The sequence below is a fragment of the Pezoporus flaviventris genome, unplaced genomic scaffold (assembly GCF_033815535.1).
Source record: "Pezoporus flaviventris isolate CSIRO_AGI_PZ_B2104156 unplaced genomic scaffold, CSIRO_AGI_Pfla_v1 ptg000025l, whole genome shotgun sequence".
Classification (NCBI taxonomy): Eukaryota; Metazoa; Chordata; class Aves; order Psittaciformes; family Psittacidae; genus Pezoporus; species Pezoporus flaviventris.
Genome location: NW_026892573.1, coordinates 11,506,089 through 11,524,193, shown reverse-complemented (window position 1 = coordinate 11,524,193; position 18,105 = coordinate 11,506,089). Strand labels below are relative to the sequence as shown.

The following is an 18,105-nucleotide window of genomic DNA, read 5'->3' as shown; positions in this document are numbered from 1 at the left end:
AATTTGCTCCAGATTAGTAGGTGATTGGCTCTGCACATGGACTGATCACACTGCATGCCTCCCTTGCACTTTTATAGTTACAAATTATTCCATACTTATGCTTTTTAAACTGCTTTTAATACCTGTCTTATTTGGTGTGAGCTTTCAACCTGCCTTATTCAGACAATAATTTTCCCCTTAAGAGAAAACATGTTCCTTTAATTCTTCTCTTGTGGACCCTTTTGGCCGGTGTAATGTCAGCTTTATCCATGGTCCTACTCTAAGATGCAAGATGAAACTACTTCTTCTCCCAGTCTTACAGAGAAATTCAGCATACTCACATTTAGCATTTGCTACAACGAATGATTTAAACTAGTGGATTTAGGAATTATATGAGCACTCAGCAGGGTGTATATACCTACTCATTACCGCGCAGACTTTAAATGCTTGTCACGTCAAAATAAAACTTTCCCACATGTGGAACATTTTTGCTCTTGATCACTGAGTTTTCTCCCTAGTTTTTGAAACGCCCAAAAGTTCTGAGCTGTCACCTTTATAGTTAAGACCTGTGAGATATGCTTGAAAATATAACACATCTGAAATGAGCTGCATAAAAACTGCCTTTATGTCTGTGTGTGTCAGTGTTTGTGTACACTTATAAAATAAATGTCAAAGAGGTCAAGCTGATTTCCCTCATATTTTAGGAAAAGAATCATTCTGAGCTGAAAAATTGCATGCCAAGTTTCTGCCTGAAGCAAATTTCTACAATCAAATTAAAAACCTTTGAGACTAAGAGTTTACAATAGAAATACTAAGACATCCTTAACCATGGCAGCACTAGCAGCCTCTGCAGTAATATTAAGAAAGCTTTCCCTGCCCACTATCTACACTAAATAAAAAAGATGCCATTTTCTAACACATACCCCAGGCTATCAAATAACAATGATTTAATGTACTTGCCCTGTGGTAATATAGTGGCACTGCAAACCTCTGAGCCAATTTTTCCTTTATTTTTGTTTTTTTCCTTTTCTTTTAAAATATATGCCCCATAGGGAAAGGACTGCAATTTAGCTCTTATTTGTGAATATATCGCTTTCATTTCAATGATTCTTGAAAGCCTTCCTGCTGCCACATGCTACTGTATGCAAGCACCCAACTGAATAAAGACCCACCAGGCTTTTTCAGGAGTTTATTCACAGGTTTGGCTTTGCTTATTGTAGTATGCACCACATTTAAATTAGATGAGGGCTACTGTAAAGCAATAACATTGTCAATGACTGGAATCTCACTTTCCCCTCTAACAGTCTGAAGCAAATTAATGTATTGGTTGTTCATTAACAAGTAAACAGTTTCTGCTACAATGTCAAGGAAAAAGAATGTGTTCATTAATATGAACAATCTTCATCTACAAAGATGATTTACACAATGCATGTCATGAGATAGCTTTCCCCTAACTAGTACACTACCAAACTGAAAAGCTGATTCTTAGAATTTTCTTGAAATTACAATATTGTTTGTTTACCTATAAGAAAGACAGGCTCAGTCACCTATGCCACTATTGTAAGCTCTATAGTAAGTACTTAAAAAAAGAGAAATTTCTGGAGTCACTTGTGGAATTAATAAAATTGATAACTACAGACTTACACTGCATCAATGATACATATTATTCCTGTGATAAGTTAAGCTAAAAATAAGATTTGGTTATAGAAATTCCTTAAACAACAACACTTCAATTATTTCAAACTTGAAATTTTTCAAGAATTTTCTGAAAAAAGTCAGCAAACACTGGCTAAAAAAGCAAAGCAGTTTGGATACACCAATGTAATCAGCATGCCTAGTGCTTTTCTGTTAACCCTCTGAGTAAAATCATGGTATTTTGGATTTCTGGATTTTTTTTTTGTACATTAATGCTATGAAAATTATAACTTACAGAAATATTAATTTGTATGTCATGACTTAATGAATCATGATCTAAATATATTTTGGCTAGACACCTCATCCAGTGAGCTATTCATCCATTCTCTAGTTTTAATTATCCAATGAAGAAGCCAGTCTCTAGCAACTATAAGGGAAATTTAGATGATTGCCCTAGATTTGATGCTTAACTATTAGGTGGATACATTTAGATGAGACAATGCCCAGCTCAGCGCCATTTAACTAATCCTGTGCTATCACCTATTGGTACTACACTTTCACATCAAATTTTATTCACTGAATATAAGCTCACTAAAATATTGCACTTAGGTTGGAGTCCACATTATCCCCACTTACATTTAATTGAGAGGATTTAAGCTGCAAGCGATCCTGTTCTACACTTTTGCTAATACTAAGATCGGATTGTCAGGCATCTCCAGAGACTGAATATTAGATGACCTGAATCACCCTTTGGAAGTGCTCCTCTCCATCTCCCTGGTGATAGACAGTCCCTACCAGGACTGCCATTCATCTCAGCTAACTCCACAGGCTTTGTGGGAGGAAGTTGGCCTTGTATATATAACAAGCATTAGGAAAAAAAAATTGTCGTCACATTTAACAACAATATGATGCAATGATTCAAAAGGGAAATGAAGGAAGATGTCAGGACTGATATTTATTATAGTAAAATGACCACACTGTGCTATGTGCTCTCTGCTCTCACAGATTATCACATTAGAAATAGTCTATTATCTTTGATTTCATTTTTTCACTGGTGTTTCAAATATTTTTAGGGTCACATTTTCTGTCTTCACTTACCCCCAGGAATTCAGAGGTTAGAAAAGAAAAAGGGCAGTCACTGCCAGACAAGCCTGAACCATTATTTCCATGAAACCATACACATATACATATATATATGGCTATATTTAAAAATATATACGGATACATGAATATATTTAAAAACATCATTGCAAACTCTTTTAAAACAGTTTAAATATTCAGATGCCTTTCCTTAACGCCTAAAAAAGAGGCTATCAGCAATTTGAAACCCACTTCTCACAGACCTAAAAAATAAGAAAAAATATATTTTACAGTTAAGTTCATAAAACATGAACCAAAGATCAGAAACATGGAAGATGTTGGGGAAGAGTAAGGTTGTCAGGATCTAGGATTGTTTTTACATTCATTTTAAGTAGTACAAAATGGTGTAAGATGAAGGAGCCAAACATCTTATTTTAATGATAATCCTATATTCCAAAGCAAAGCAAAGGGGATAGGAAAATCCCAGTGGGTTTTTGAATAATATTTTGCATGCATAAGGTGAAACATATTTTTATATTGAGTTTTTTGTCCTTACTCCCCTCTCTAATTAAGAAGAATGAACATCGGCCTTTGCTTTAAAACTGCCAAATTTTCCCAACAGTCAAGCAGCATGTGGTATTAACGGATACTTTTTTTATTACCAAATATATTTCTTTCATTTACATGGCTGAGTTGCATCTGTCCTAAGGGGAAGGCTGTGATATACTGTGGAAAGGATAATGCTGGAAGAACATGTGAGTAATCCTGACCTACAGTAAACTGATGAAGGTAAGTGGCAAGGGAGGCTTTACCTTGGCTGAGGGTTTGACGCTATGGAAAAATAATCCCTGTCCTATCCAAATGTTATCAAACTGCAACCAATAACATCACAGTGGCAGTGGCTGTGCCCTGTCTACCAAGGGTCTTCTCTCTGCTGTGACTCTAGAGTCAGCTGGGCACAGATCTGCCACAGACAGCCCTTTCCCAAACTCTAAAACGTGAGAACTTTTGTATAGCAGTTCCTTTATCCTTTCACCTTTTGCCCCTGTGGCGTTCTTCAACAAGACACCTACTTGCTTTACTTGGGTTAATATGTTATGAATCAGGTTCCAGTAACAGAGGCTGTACACAGGCCTTCTGCCCATGGATGTATGTTCAGAGATCAGTCTTTCAATGACTTAGGGTGAGACTTATTCTACTAAAGTCATAATCTGAAGTTTGGTGTCTGACATAAGCTTCCACCAGTAGTTTCTTCTACCATCAATGGAAAGCAATAGGTGAATCAAAGCATGAGTCCTGCCTAAAATGCATGCTCATGATAGGTGAGATGAATCAAATCTGGAAATGCTCATACCTCTGTACTACCAAGGAAATCTGGAGATCTGGTTTCTACTAAATGTCTCATTTCTAGATTATTAACATTGGGTGAATTTAAAAGCATTCTATATGAAATGCTTGTATCACTTGTGGAAGATTCACAGGATGAAATTCCTGTGTTTAAAAAATTCAGAGCTTTTTGTATATAAATTTTCATGATGAGGCAACGAAAGATGCACTTCAAAGGGTGGAGAAACAAAAGAATTTCAATATTTCTTGAAATACAGTTCAAATGATACTTCCAACTAGAAATGCAAAAGAGCATTACCCAAGCTCCAACAAGCTGCAGGTACACATGCGCTGCCACAGCTGCTCTTAGGGACAGTTCCTTGAGGAAATACAGCTCAATGGAAGTGACTCTGTAGGCAACTTGCCCTGCTCCTCCAAAATTTACTTATACTTCCTAGCAAGATCAGAAAAGTCTGCTTATCTTTTTGGGCATGTTGGTATTTCTAGTGGTATAATTTGAAAGAAAAAGGGAGAAAGAAAAAGAGCAAGGAGAGAGAGACAGAGAGAGAGGCAAACACATCTATGTGACTTTTTAAAAACACTGTGAGAAAATTTTAACTTTAGAGCAGAAAACTTCCATTTTATATGAGTAATAAAAACAAGTATAAATTTCACAGTTTTTTCTTTTTATTTTAGAATTGGAGTTTGGAAATTGCCTTTATCATTCGAGTGAAATTCTGAGTAATTTTATATTTTTTTCTTTTAAATTATCACATGTGAAGCAAAAGTCTACAAAGTGTAATATTTCTGTGAAAGCCAACTTTAGGATAATGGTTAAATAAAATGCTATAATGCTGTGTTGAGATTTTAACAAACCAGAAATGTGTATACTCTATGCTAATGCACATTTTATTAAATATTACAAATATAACTGGTGATCATTTTTAGTTGGTCCATTCTAAGACAGAACTTTTGCTAATTCAATTCAGGCTTTACACATATACGGAATTACTTGTATTTCCCCCAATTTAGAAGTACTTTAGCTATTTTAAGTGTTATTCACAATGTAAATCTTTAAAAATGGCTCTCCCAGGATAACCAGGTCATGTTGAGAGGTTGCCTGTGCATTTCTGAATCTGAGGCAAAGGAACCAGGAACTTCTCAGCTAGATCATTACGTACCATTAAATGACAGAACGTGTCCTCAAGCTATTTCCCAAGACTCTGCATTGCCATTAGCAGCAAATGATACGGAAGCAACCTTTTGTGGCCATCATCATGTCATATTCTATAAACTATAAGTCCACCCTAAACTGAATTTCCCATTTAGCCTGCATAATATCCTCCAACAACAGTCACTGCCTGTGGAAGTATGATGCAGGTTTAGAAAGAGCTGCTACAGAATATACTGTTTAATTTTATTTTTATTTATAAAGCCTATATTTGTAACCCCTAAGCAATAGTGCGCTTAATTTGTCCAAGAACAGGCAAGGAACTCAAGGGTACTATAAAAGATATGTGTGTATAAAAGCAAAAAACCCCAAAATACAGCTCTAATGTGGCTTGCCAAGATTTAAGTTGATCGTTTACTCAGAGGGTTAACATGGGCTAAAATTACATACTGCAGTTCCTAGCTTCACTGATGAAAACATTCACTGCTTCTATCTTTAAATAAAAAAGCAAAATAGCCTTAACCCTTTGAGGATCATATTAGCAGCAAGTTGCAATCTAAGGATAGAACAAGTACTTCAATCAATTAGGAAATTATTCTTACAAAGATTCTGTGAGCACCCTTTTGTGTTCCACCATCCCAGTGTTTACTGCTGGATAGATCAGCTGTAATCACTTCACACAGGTCTGAAGGATTTTCAGGTTCTCAAAGGGTTAAAGCCAAGACTTTTGAGTAAAAGTGTTTTATTAAAAGGGTGAGTTAGGTGAGCGAACAGTCTCGGATGAACTTGGTGAATAGTCTTCCGATTCGGAGTTGAGTTCAGGTGGAGCTTGCTGTTCCTTATAACGTCCCCTCACATCCTGGTTGCGTCTTCGTCGGAAAACCTGCCTCTCCTTATCAAGAGCGGTGGTCTGGCAGGGGCATAAAATAAGAATAAATGAAATTAGGCTGTGTGTGAAATGCAAAGCTAATGAAAACCATGAGTTTATGTGGCCTGCAAATACCAGGGATAATAAATGTTCAGATCAAATTAAACCTGTTCTGTCTCATTCAGGTCTGAAAGGCTGATCCCACAACATAGCTAAGTGCTTTAGAAAGTGCATTTCCCAAACCTTAAGCAGATACAGTACCATATATATGGATGCCATATGTTCTACTTCTGGATGTTATTAATTTCATCCTTTAATAGATTCAAATTTCAAGCCAAATACCAAATGACCTTCCCCCCCCCAGCCTTCTCAACGTATATATCTGTTTCTACAGGCAAAGCAGAGATACTCGCTTGTTTTATAACTGACCTAATGAAGGCTTACCCATATTCCAGTCAGTGCAATCAGCTAAGATGAATTGTAATGAAGTTGTCAGACAACAGAGAAAAACAAACACTGAAGGGAGCTAGCCCACCCAGCTCTCTGACACCTTCTCATGCTGCTCTATGGATGTTCTTAGGGAGAATGTTTAATTTTGACAGAAAGACCCATTTAGCCTGATCCCCTGTCTCCTCCTGTTGACCAAGGTCTATCATATTAAATACTCCACTAATTTTATCTAGGTCTATGTAGAGTGTCTAGGAATGGGAAAGAAGGATGTTTTCTTCATGGGCTTTATTTTTTGCTCATTCTGCAACTACTGAGAATGCAAGTCTCAGTAAGATGGCTGTAACTTCCAGCTACATCCCTTCTTCTGCTTTTCTGGAACAATTACATGGTGAAACTGCAACCCATAAGGGCAGCCAAAGTCTGACTAATGATTTCAAGCATGGGACTGGTTTTCTTGAGTATGGCTTATTAGACTGTAGTCCCTAAAATCATTGTAAAATTACAAATTCAGCAGGATGGCCTTGATTCAGCAAGAGCACTTTGACACATAGTTAAGTGTCTTCTGGAGCAGGGCTGCCTTCTTAAAACATGGCTCCTGATTGTTTTGGAAAAGCAAAACACAAAGAGGCTACTAAGATGACATACAAAATGCAAACAATTATGTTATCATGCTACTGGAGGTAAATATAACTTTTAGCACTGAATAGGTTTAACCGGCAAGGCTTGTAAAATTTATCCCTAGTATGAAAATCTCCTGTTAAAAGAATGCAGCCAAAAGGTTATTCTGCTTCAAGGGATTTACTGTGTTCTCTTGAGACATACATGACTGATTTCTCCAGAAAATTTACCAGTTATAGTGTGAGCCTCATAGGAGAACAGAGATGTATATATAGCCAACATATTTTTGAGAACAAAATGAAAACTAAATCCATCATACTGGTTCAGAATAGCATTATAGCAATCCATGATCTAATATAATGCAATCAGCATTCAATAATGATGTAACAGAGACGGAAAGATGGACAAGAGTCCAGAGCTATTACAGCAAATGGATTTAGTCAGGCTAAATGGCTGAACTAATATTTTTGTGTCTAGAACCTACATAGCACTACTTTAAAGGGGTAAAATAATTAGCTTTGATAAGTTCTTCCCCATATTTTAAATAATAATTACTACAAAATGCAACACTTTTCATCTGCTGAGAATTTCTTTGTTTACTGCTCATCTTTCAATTAAGAGCTCTAATTAGTATTTTCAATGCCTTCTATGGTTCTTAGCCTTGAACCAATTTAGTTTTTGATTATTTTTAATGTGAAACAGAAAAATACCTAGATCTTTTACACACAGTGAATATACAGAATACAGTACATTATTCTGTGTGAAAATTGAAAAGAATGGCATATATTACCACCCTATAAAAGACAGATTTCCATTTAAAAGATTTTTTATGCTTATGGGAAATAAGCATTTATTTAAAGTTTAAACCACATCACATCATCTTGTGGTAACAGATACTCTCCTCTGAGAAAGTTAAACATTTCTGGTTGAATAAATAAAAATACTTGTATTAAATTCAAAAATTATTTTTGAAACCTGCTACCTGAGAATGGCAAATGTGTATGCAAAAACTAAAGGTATTAAAATAAGTTACACAGAATAGAATGCTTTGAATAAAAGACATAGGACATTGATTTTTTTAAAAGGACAGAATTCTAAAATAGCAAAAGTACTTAGATAATTAAGTATAAAGACACGTTTTTAAAGGTGTCTTTAAAATATAGACCCCAAGATACTAGTTTGCTAGTATTGATGGGGAAGCTTTGGGGGCTTTTGTTTAAATGCATTTGTTTAGATAAATGTAAAGGCACTTCCTGACTTAATAATGAAAAATATTAACCAAAAAAATCCTGATGATCTCACTTGATCCAGCACCTTATTTCTGGCTTCCTAACACTTCAGAAACTTCCTGAGATATTTAGAGATGATGAGTTTTGCTACATTTTTATCCAAAATCTCCACCAAATTTCATTTAGTTGGTCTTTGCAAAGACATGCTTGTAGACTCAGGGGCATTGCTTGGGTTACTCTCCTGGGCTGAGACATTCATAGTCTTTCTCACCCGAAGAGCTTATAGAATAAAATTGTATAAAGTTACCGAGAGCCAAAGAAGGAAGTATATATCTAGAGAAAGCAAAACCACAAAGGTTGTATTCTAATTTTTAGCATTTAACATGCCAGAACCACAAAACAGGTCACCTCTGGCCACAGACAGAGCACTTACAGAACTTGCAAGACTTGGTTTATTCTACCCAGTTGATGATGTTTTGCACTTCCAGTGTCTAATACACTTCTGGGTGGTATTGACATTCTACTTCCGCACAAGTACCATTTTTCACTTAATGAGGTCATGGTTACTTTTTACCTTTAAAGAATTTAAATAATATAATAGCTTAATGTTTTGGAATGCAGAGATGGTATTGACCGCATGTGTTTTGTACAAGCAATTGTCACCTACTGTACACTCTTGTGCACATGGTATGTTCCAAAAATCAGGTTTTTCATTATTCTTACTGTTTTTGTAGCACAGGCCTCTTACACATATTGCCTTGGTTTAAGAGATGCATTATTTCATCTACTATTCAGCTGGGTGGTTCACCAGTGCATGAACCAGTCCATTATGGATTTCTGAGGCACTTCAACTTGAAGCTACTCTTTCAATAAATAATAAGAGGATCTGAAGTGCACTTACGCTTCACAGGGCTGCAAATCCCAGATTTTCATTATCACATTTTGACATTTTTTTCCCCTGGCTCAAGGTGAGAGAGTGAGAACTTTGAGCACTGTATGATAGTAATGGCAACTAAAATGTAAGGATAGCATTCTCATTTAAGATATGCAGCTGTCCTCCTACAATCCATATGAGGAAATGCAGAGCTTCTTATCCAGCAGCAGATAAGTGGATTGCCTCTAATAGTTTGGTGCTGATAGGTCTGAAGCACTTCATTAAGCACTAATGTATTTTGTATCAACATTTAGTAATCCTGACACCCAGTTCCAAATGGTTAACAAGCAATTTTTGGAAATGCATTTAATTTGAAGTAATGTAGCATTAGTCTAAAATCCTTGTTTCTGTCACCTTTATGCTAAGATGTAGTTAGCATTTTTTGCAGGATTTTGACATAGGGAGTGTCTCTACGTTGATTCCTACTTCTTGATGCTGCAGGACTCCTGGGCCTTGCAAATTACGGTTTTTTCCTTGGAAAATGTTGAACTCTGTGTTTATGAACAGACACTCAAAAACTACAACTGCTTTGATATACATGTTGGATTTGCAGTGGGAAGCACCTTACTCTAGCTGTGGGGTGATATTTTCTGTCAGGTCAGTAATTATTGTATTGAAGTAACGGTATTTTATGAATATGAGAAGTGACTTTTTCTTTTCACTTGTCTTAATTTACTGCTGGCCACCAAATGTAGATATATATTCATTTCATTAATAAAAGAACGTTATTGTGCATTTTGCCTCTTAGCCCTTCCATTATTCATACCAGCCAGGAAACTGAACTGGGGATGCAGCTGTTCACACATTAGTCCCAGAAAACCATCCCTTTAATCACTTTCCTTCTGCAGCAGCATATTTGCAATTTGTTTGCAATTTTTGCGCTGCTTTGTTTAGTGTGTGGAATTACACAGACATATGTACTGAAACACAGATATTTTTCTTTCAGTGCATCCACTTATATACATGTAAGTGTACATGCATATTTAAATGTTCACACCTAAATAGTCTTTTCTTATTTCCTTAAGCTTCTGGCTAGTGACCTCAATACCTTGAGATAGGCATCAGCAGGTTTCTTTACTGTAAAAACAACCATTAAACAATGCTTGTGGCATGAGCCAGGCAGCCTTTTTTATTTTTTTCCATGGGTTTCTCAAGTTTTATATACATATATATGTATATATACCTATATATATATGTGTGTATATATATATATGATCAATTCATGATTCAAGACACTTTTTGGAGAGTACTTCAAACTTAGCAATGCACCTCAGTCCAGGAGTGAATGACACAGGTTAGTTTTGCCCCTCCGTCACAAGCTATAACTAAGTCAAGTTACACGGTGATTTGGAGACGTGCAAATGACCACATCGAGGGGACAAATTAATCGAGTGGATTTGAACCTAGACCTCCAAATACAAAAGGCCAGGGCTTTCGCACACCATGTAACTTCTGGCATGAAACTTAGCTAAAATGAAAATAAAAAAGAAAGAAAACCAAATCAATTTGATGTATGTTTTGTACTGTATTGGTGGGTGAATACAAGGTATTCTACACATATAACTGCTGAATTCCTATTGCTATACTTAAGTTTGTGTTTACTCTTTGACCTCCCACCCTTTTTAGAGACACAATTCCTCAGCTGGTTTCAATTACACGTGGAAGAGACTTAGTGCCAAGTTGTTTGCATGGGTGAATTTTATTTATAGTTTGTGAATCAGTTGTGGTTTTCTTAGTCAAATAGCCAGAGAAAGATTTTAAATGAGTTTACATGTTTGCCTGTTTTTACCAATACTCAGTTTACAGAGGGTTTTAAGGCATTCAAAATGGCACTTTACAGATAGCAAGACTGATTCCCAACTTCCTTGTTCCATGTCAAGTCCCATGTAACTTTTGACTTGAAAATGACTTGTATCAGCTGTGGAGAAGGGTAAGAAACTCAACAGATGCAAAGTAGTGGGAATTAGGAACTAAACACAGAGGATGGAACTATGGGTTTTCAAATGAGCTATTCAGATACATTTAAAACTGTGATAGTGAGAACTGTATTTTAAAAATCCAGTATTTTATTAATTGAGTATTGACTGGATTGATGATTATGTTAAGCATCCAACGTAACTCATCTCCTTTCTATTGTCATTACATGAATAATATCATTAATGACTTTCCCATATATATCCTGGGTTTTATTTTGATCCTTTGCCTTTTATATAGTATCTGTAGATATATAGAAAATAACATATGCTAATATTATATACTTATATATTAATATCACATATCCTAATATTTCCTGCTATGTTAGATACAACCACTCTGGTGCTCCCTTGATGCTCAGAATCAGCCCAGAAAAGGCAGAAAATCCAGGCCATTCTGTCAGTAGCAGATTAAAGTAATGTTAAGATTTAGATATAAACCAAAAGGAGTAAAGAAATTCACGGCTGAAGAAAACATTGGGAAGCTATGTAAAGTTTTGCCTTCAAAATGCGCTGCCATTAGGAGGTACAGGTAAAGCAGCTGAAGAAAGCTCTGGACTGGACACTGCAACACTTGGGACTAAAGGGAAGGCTTGAATTACTTTTAATATTCTGGATTAGTTACAAGAAAGCCAAAAAAACCCTCTTAAAAGCCTCAGTTAAGTACACCATAAAAGTTTCTTATAAGAAACTAAATTTATCAGTTACGATATTTCTGAAAGACAATGAAGGTGCCATTTTGACTGTTTGTGGTCACTGTTGCTAAATTTCACTAGAGAGAAATCATAAAAGATAAATGCATTTGCTTTAACCTTTTTACAAAGAGATCTAGCAGAGAATGGGCTGACTTTGGAGAAAAAAAAATCGCAAACATAGTATCATCTCTGCTTAGAGACAGGTGATCCCTGCTGTCTTTGACTTGTCATTAGTAATTTGGGGTGAATGAAGATGTGATTGCACCATCGGCTTTACCTACCTACACCAAGGCTGGCTTTCCTGGCTGTTAATAACAATGTTTCACCAACCCTGGGGCAGTGCAGACTGCCAGTGTTTAACGGGGACCTCCAGGTCTCATCCCCTACTGACACTGACTTGGCCTTTCCAGCACTGCTGATTGCAGGGCTGACATCGCAACAGCATCAGGTGGGCTAATTATAAAATATGCATCAGTCTGGGTTCCAAATGACTTTACTGATTTGACCTCTGTGTTTTTTCTGTTCCTCATATTCAAGGACCAATGTAGGATTTTCCAGGCATTATATCTCTTACCTGCTACAACAACTATCACTGTACATAATGTTTGTTTTACCTTAGTATCTCAAAAAATTCACTTTTGCACATATTATCCTACTTAAAGGCAATAAATCAGGATGCAGAATAGGTGCATAGAAAATTAGGACTTTGAAGCCCTTTGAATAGGAAAATCTTTTAGGCAGTGAAAGGGAAAGTTTTTCAGGTTGATTGAAGGAGGAAACAGTGCCATCTAAAAAGATATTTTAGAAGACTGCTAGGGATGAAAACGATCAAAGGAGTGAAGAAGAAACGAACAGTTTAACAAAGGGAGCATTAAATACTCCTTGGACCCGGTTGTACTTGTGAATTCCGGTTAATTTTCATGGGCCTGTGATAAATTAACTGTTTTATAGACAGGAATGATGAACCTTTTCATATGCGCTACTAAAAAGTAAATACTTGCTACACCAAAATGGTTTTATTTAAACTAAAATGTTGGTCACTCCAGCAGTTGCTTGTTCCTTTGAGATGAATAAGGACAGAACACAGGGCAGTGCTTGTTCAGAGGTATCCCCTATTATAGTAATTCCTAATTAAGCATCTACACCTAGGAGCCCTGCTCTCCCAGTTTGCCTTTCCACAGCAGGGGCTCTGTTTAGAAAGCACTAATTATAAACATTGTTGTTACTGCCCCCAGCTGGAAAACAGAGCAGTTTATATATGAATAAGAGAGATTATCGCCCATCTGCTCCAGCCCATTATTCAGGGATGTGTCATTTTGTATGCTGATGGCAGCCATTACTAGTGTTTTAGTCAAATGGCTCTTTTTTATTATTTTTTATATATAGCGTTTATTTATTTACCAAATTTCGGAATTAGAATCTCTCCCCCCCCCCCCCTTCTCAAAATGCATACGGTTTGTTTCAAAATCTGGGCTATGCAGTTAAACTGAGTCAAGGCCAATCTGAGAGGAGATCCTCGCTTTTATCATAGGCTCCTTTTTCTGGTGGCCTGCTCCCCTGAAGCTGCGTTTTTAAAAGATTCAAACACAGACATTTTTTACAAAAAATGGAAAGACAGATTTCTTCTTTTTTTTTTTTTTAATAAAAACAATAAAGCAGAGGAGGAGTGTATGCTGATGATGGAGAGCAAGTCAACTCTAGAAAGATAAATAAAGGTCGTGAGCTTTCCCCCATTTTACAGAGGAGGCATTAAATTTACAACTATTTGACAAAGTCCTGCTTTACACAAAATGCCATTATTGTAAGCAGAAAGGAAAAATTGCTCTAACACTATCAAATCCACGCTCAATTAAAGTTGGGCACTCAGAGCCCATTCCCCTCTTCTCCAAACCAGAAAAGCACTAATATTGTGCTGCTGTCTCTCAGCCTTATTACAGGGATGGAAGTTGGGAAACATGATGCCAAGTGACAAGCTAGACAGAGCAGGTTTTGCTATTATCTTACAGGCCATGGTAGGTTTATAGACACCAACGCAAGTGTGATAGGCTAGAATTACAGGTCCTGCTGCACCCTCTAGCACTCAGAGTGAAAGTGTTTCTCAATTCTTGCTAGCCAGTGTTCCACTGATGGATGGGAACGAACCACTTTGCTACTTTTTTTTTTGAAAATTAGGATTTTTTTTTTTTAATTATTTCCCCAGAACATCCATATCAAAATCTACTTAACCCTCAGTGTGTGCTCAGAGAACTGCTAAGTTTTATGGAAACCATGCTGTAGCCCGATCCATGCACTTGGTGAAGTGATCCAGGGTGGGAGTTTTAATTTACTGGAAATACTTGCAGTGACCATCTCTGCAGTTTCACTAATGTGGTTAATTTGCTGAGTTTTTCCACACACCTCACAGGTGAATTTTTAAAGGCTCCAATTACTGCAGTGTTAGAAAATGCAGATTTTGCAAGAAACTTGTAAATATTTCTGCAGCTATCAAAACGTGGGTTGTAACAAGAAGGAAAAAAGCCAGCAAATAACCACTTCATGGAAATTCCAGGGCTCTGGATTCATTGAGGTGTGTGGGCCTTGTGTGGGACATCAGTCCTGGATCCTTCCTTGCCCCCACACTAGAATAAACCCCTCCCACCCAGAGTCCCATTTTGTCATACAGGTCAAGCCATCTAACAACAACCCTGGCACAGTTAAACAATGAAGAAAAATATATTCAAAAGACTCATGCAATATTAAAAAAAAATAATATCAAAATAAATAGGTATCAGAAGGGGTTTAAAAAGAAAAAAGAAAGAATGCATTGTTAGAAACACAAGCTTACCAGCACATACAATGCATTGTATTTCATTGAACTTGGGAGAGTTTCTACCACCCGCGTTATGTAAATGCATTGTTCGATCTAAGGTAAGGATTGTGTTCAGTGGGTTTAAAATGACAGTATATAGCTCCACTTGCATGGAAAAAGAGGAAAATATATGCTGAGAGCCTGTTGCTGCTCCCTGTATTTCAAAACAGGAGCATAGGGGAAACAGATGCCTTAACAAGCAATAGGGAGGGGGAGGGTGCATACTTCAGCATATCTAGTACATTTTCTATATACACTGTCCTTTTAATTATAGGGGAAATTGATACTGAGCATGTGCGATGAGGAGAAAGCTGGCAATGTGGGTGTGAGGGATGGTGAAGAAAGGGAATGAAGGGGTGTGGCATCTCAATCAAGGTTAAAACGAAACTGATAAAGCAGCATATGGACCGGATAACAAATCAAAAAGCATGTTTATCCACTGAAGGAACCGGTTAATGGAGACTGCCAGCACGTTGCCATGGAAACACTGACTGTTGGTGCTGCACCATCTCATACCTTATCCAATACATTCCTGGTTGTTGGTAGTAGTCCAAAGACCCTGATCTCTTGATGGTAAACCCGTGGTCCAGCTGAGCAGAGAGAAATGGGGCAACTCAGTGGATCGACATTAGGCTAAAGAATTCAGACTCCAGAGCAAGCTGTTCCTTATTTAGTGCATATTTACTGTTTTCACGTTCAGAAGGCACTTATCTAACATCCTAAAGCTACGTACTGGAGACGAAAAAGAAAGTAAAGAAATAAAAGAAAAAGATGCTAACCCTAGATTCAGTCTTGCTAAATTAAAGCCAATTTATTCAAGCTAAAATGGAGTTTGTGACATAGGTTACTTAATATGCATTATGCATTCATTTAAAAATCTGACAAAATATCTTGTTACCTCCAAAGATGGAAGTGCCCTTTTAAGTTGCACAGACCAGTAATGGAAAATTATCTTTTGCAATTAAATTGAGAGGTTTAATGTTTTTTGGTTTTTTGTTTTTTTTTTTTTTAAATGCAACAGGAGCAGGCAAGAGAGACTACACAAGGCTTAAATTAGATTGCTTCATAATCATGGAATGTGTAAAGATGAAAAGAATCAGGTTTTGATACCCCATCAATCATGGTAATTCATTTCTAAAAATGTGTTAACCTTGGAGAGTAGAACTACTCAGAGCCATGAATAACATTGTTTATCATTTCAGCTTACACCTCATGCTCAAAAAGATAACAGTACAAAACTATTTGGTTTAAAATTGCACCAATTAAAGTCAAAATGGAAATGAACTTAACATTGTGTCCAGGAAAGTGTGCTCCTGCTATTCCTTGAAGAATACAGATCTTTTAATTCATCATTAGCAGAATCATGTGCATAGGGACAAAGAAAATGTGCTGTTTTCTTGAACCCTTCTGTTATGCACTAACAGACGGTGGAGACATCATTTAGCCATGCTAAATGAAATTTTAGGGGAAAATATCTTGAGGGAGACACTCTGCCTGCTTTAAAATTGTTAGTTGTGATGATTTTCATATTTTTCCCTATGAATAGAAAAGGCCATTTTGTGCTTCAATAAGAGCGTGGCATATATTTCTAATACTGATGACAGCTTCTAATTCTAAATTCAGAAAAGCAGTTCAACACATTTCCAGTTACCAAACACTTCAAGGGTAGCTAGGAGCTAACTCCAAATTTAAATTTTTCTTGATGACTCCCCTGCAAGTGTAGACTTTAATAATTTATTCCATTATGTTAAAATAATGACGCTTTCATCTTATTTAGAATTATTTAAAGGATGTTTCCTGTTTAAAACCACGAGAACCTCGTACCTACAGTTAATTTTCTGTTGGCTTAAGTACACTGGTCTGCTATTGCCATCTACTGGCTTCCTTGTATGTTGCACATAAAAAACACAAAAGGGATGTTTTCTTGAAAAGCAGATCAAAAATATTGCCCTAAAATCGAATATCTAAAAAGTAATATAGAGAAAATAGGGAGAGTCGCTTCCTAACGAGTTGAAACAATTTAGTCGGTGTGGAAATCCTACCATGAGAAAACTGACTGTGGACAAACAATACCAGGACAACATAGACAATAGATGGGAAGTGATAAACAAGGCATGTGTTCATCTTTAAGCCAAGCAAAACTCACAGACTAAGCTCGGCTCCTCTTCTACACCACCCAAGAAATTTCACCTCTAAAAATGCCACTTGTAATTTGCAATTTTATTATACACTCAGCAGATCTCAAGGCAATGATCCACCCGCTGCCTTCCCCTTGCTGGACTGCAGGCAGTGGTCTCATGCCGGTGTCCCCAGCTCAGTGAGGACACTGCAAAGCTACATCAACTTTCTGAGCAGCTTTTCTCTTCTGGTCTACTCAATTCATCTGGTTCTCCAGCTGGAGTTCACTCTCATTGCCAAGACAGAGACCTCATATAACCTTGACAGAAGATGATTATTAGTCTTTCCCCTGTCTTAACAATGGCAAAAATACAAGCACAAAAGTGACAACATACAGGCAAAGCTTTAACACTTCAGACAAGGACACAAATTAAACAATGCTTGGTTCATACAAGGAATTACAGTACACCTCTGGATCACAGAAGGATTCTTAAAAAGTGACTTTGGCTCTTGGTCGCTTTAGCCACTGTCATGAATGGCCAGAGGGTGTAGCCACAGGATATTCTTTTGTGTCCGAAGAAAAATTAAAAAAAAAAGGATGACATCCTTGGACAACTAAAGGAAAAAAATCTATCCCCAAATTTAAAACAAGGCTGTTTAGTAAAAGTCTGGTTTTATGTTTTCACTGTGATAGTATTTTATAAACAACATCACAGAACTACAAGATACTGCTCCTATTGGAAAGATGTGTGAGAAACCTGATCCTGCAAATATGTGGCCATTCTGACACAGACCAAAAGGGCACTAGCCCAGCCCCTGTGTCCTACAGAGACCAGTTCCTACACACTCTCCCATAAGCAAGCAGTGCTTTTTAGGGACTTGTTAATTCTCTTCCTATTTTAAAAGCTAGTTCTCCAAAATTTTTCTGGTGAAGCTATGCTGGTTTAAGGGATTTTTTTTCCCCCAACTGACATAGTTATGCTGGCAAAACTTTCAATGATGTATTAATGTATCGACAGAAAAGTCTTTTTGCCTGTACAGTTAATTTTGTTTAAGGATTCATCTTCTGATACACCAGCAAAGGAACTACTTTTTGTTCATTATGGTAGCTTGTCCAAACTGACAAACCCTTTCAAATCTGCACAATGTGAAGTCTGGACACGTGCACAAGAACTCCTAGG

The 18,105-nt window shown here is 36.8% G+C and overlaps 1 protein-coding gene across 5 annotated transcripts in view; it reads right to left on the bottom strand.

The window, feature by feature from the left end:
- Positions 1 to 1,153: 1,153 nt before the first annotated feature.
- Positions 1,154 to 18,105, bottom strand: part of DCLK1 (doublecortin like kinase 1) — a 242,869-nt gene continuing 225,917 nt past the window's right edge. For 2 of the 5 annotated variants that reach the window (XM_061457501.1, XM_061457504.1), the window contains 2 exons: positions 15,323 to 15,396; positions 1,154 to 6,101 (listed from right to left, as the gene is read on the bottom strand). In XM_061457501.1, coding sequence (XP_061313485.1) covers positions 6,044 to 6,101; positions 15,323 to 15,396 — 132 coding nt within the window. In that variant the 3' untranslated portion in view covers positions 1,154 to 6,043. Of the gene's footprint in view, positions 6,113 to 15,322; positions 15,397 to 18,105 lie in introns of all 5 variants that reach the window. The other 3 variants (XM_061457500.1, XM_061457503.1, XM_061457502.1) reach the window with 2 other exon arrangements.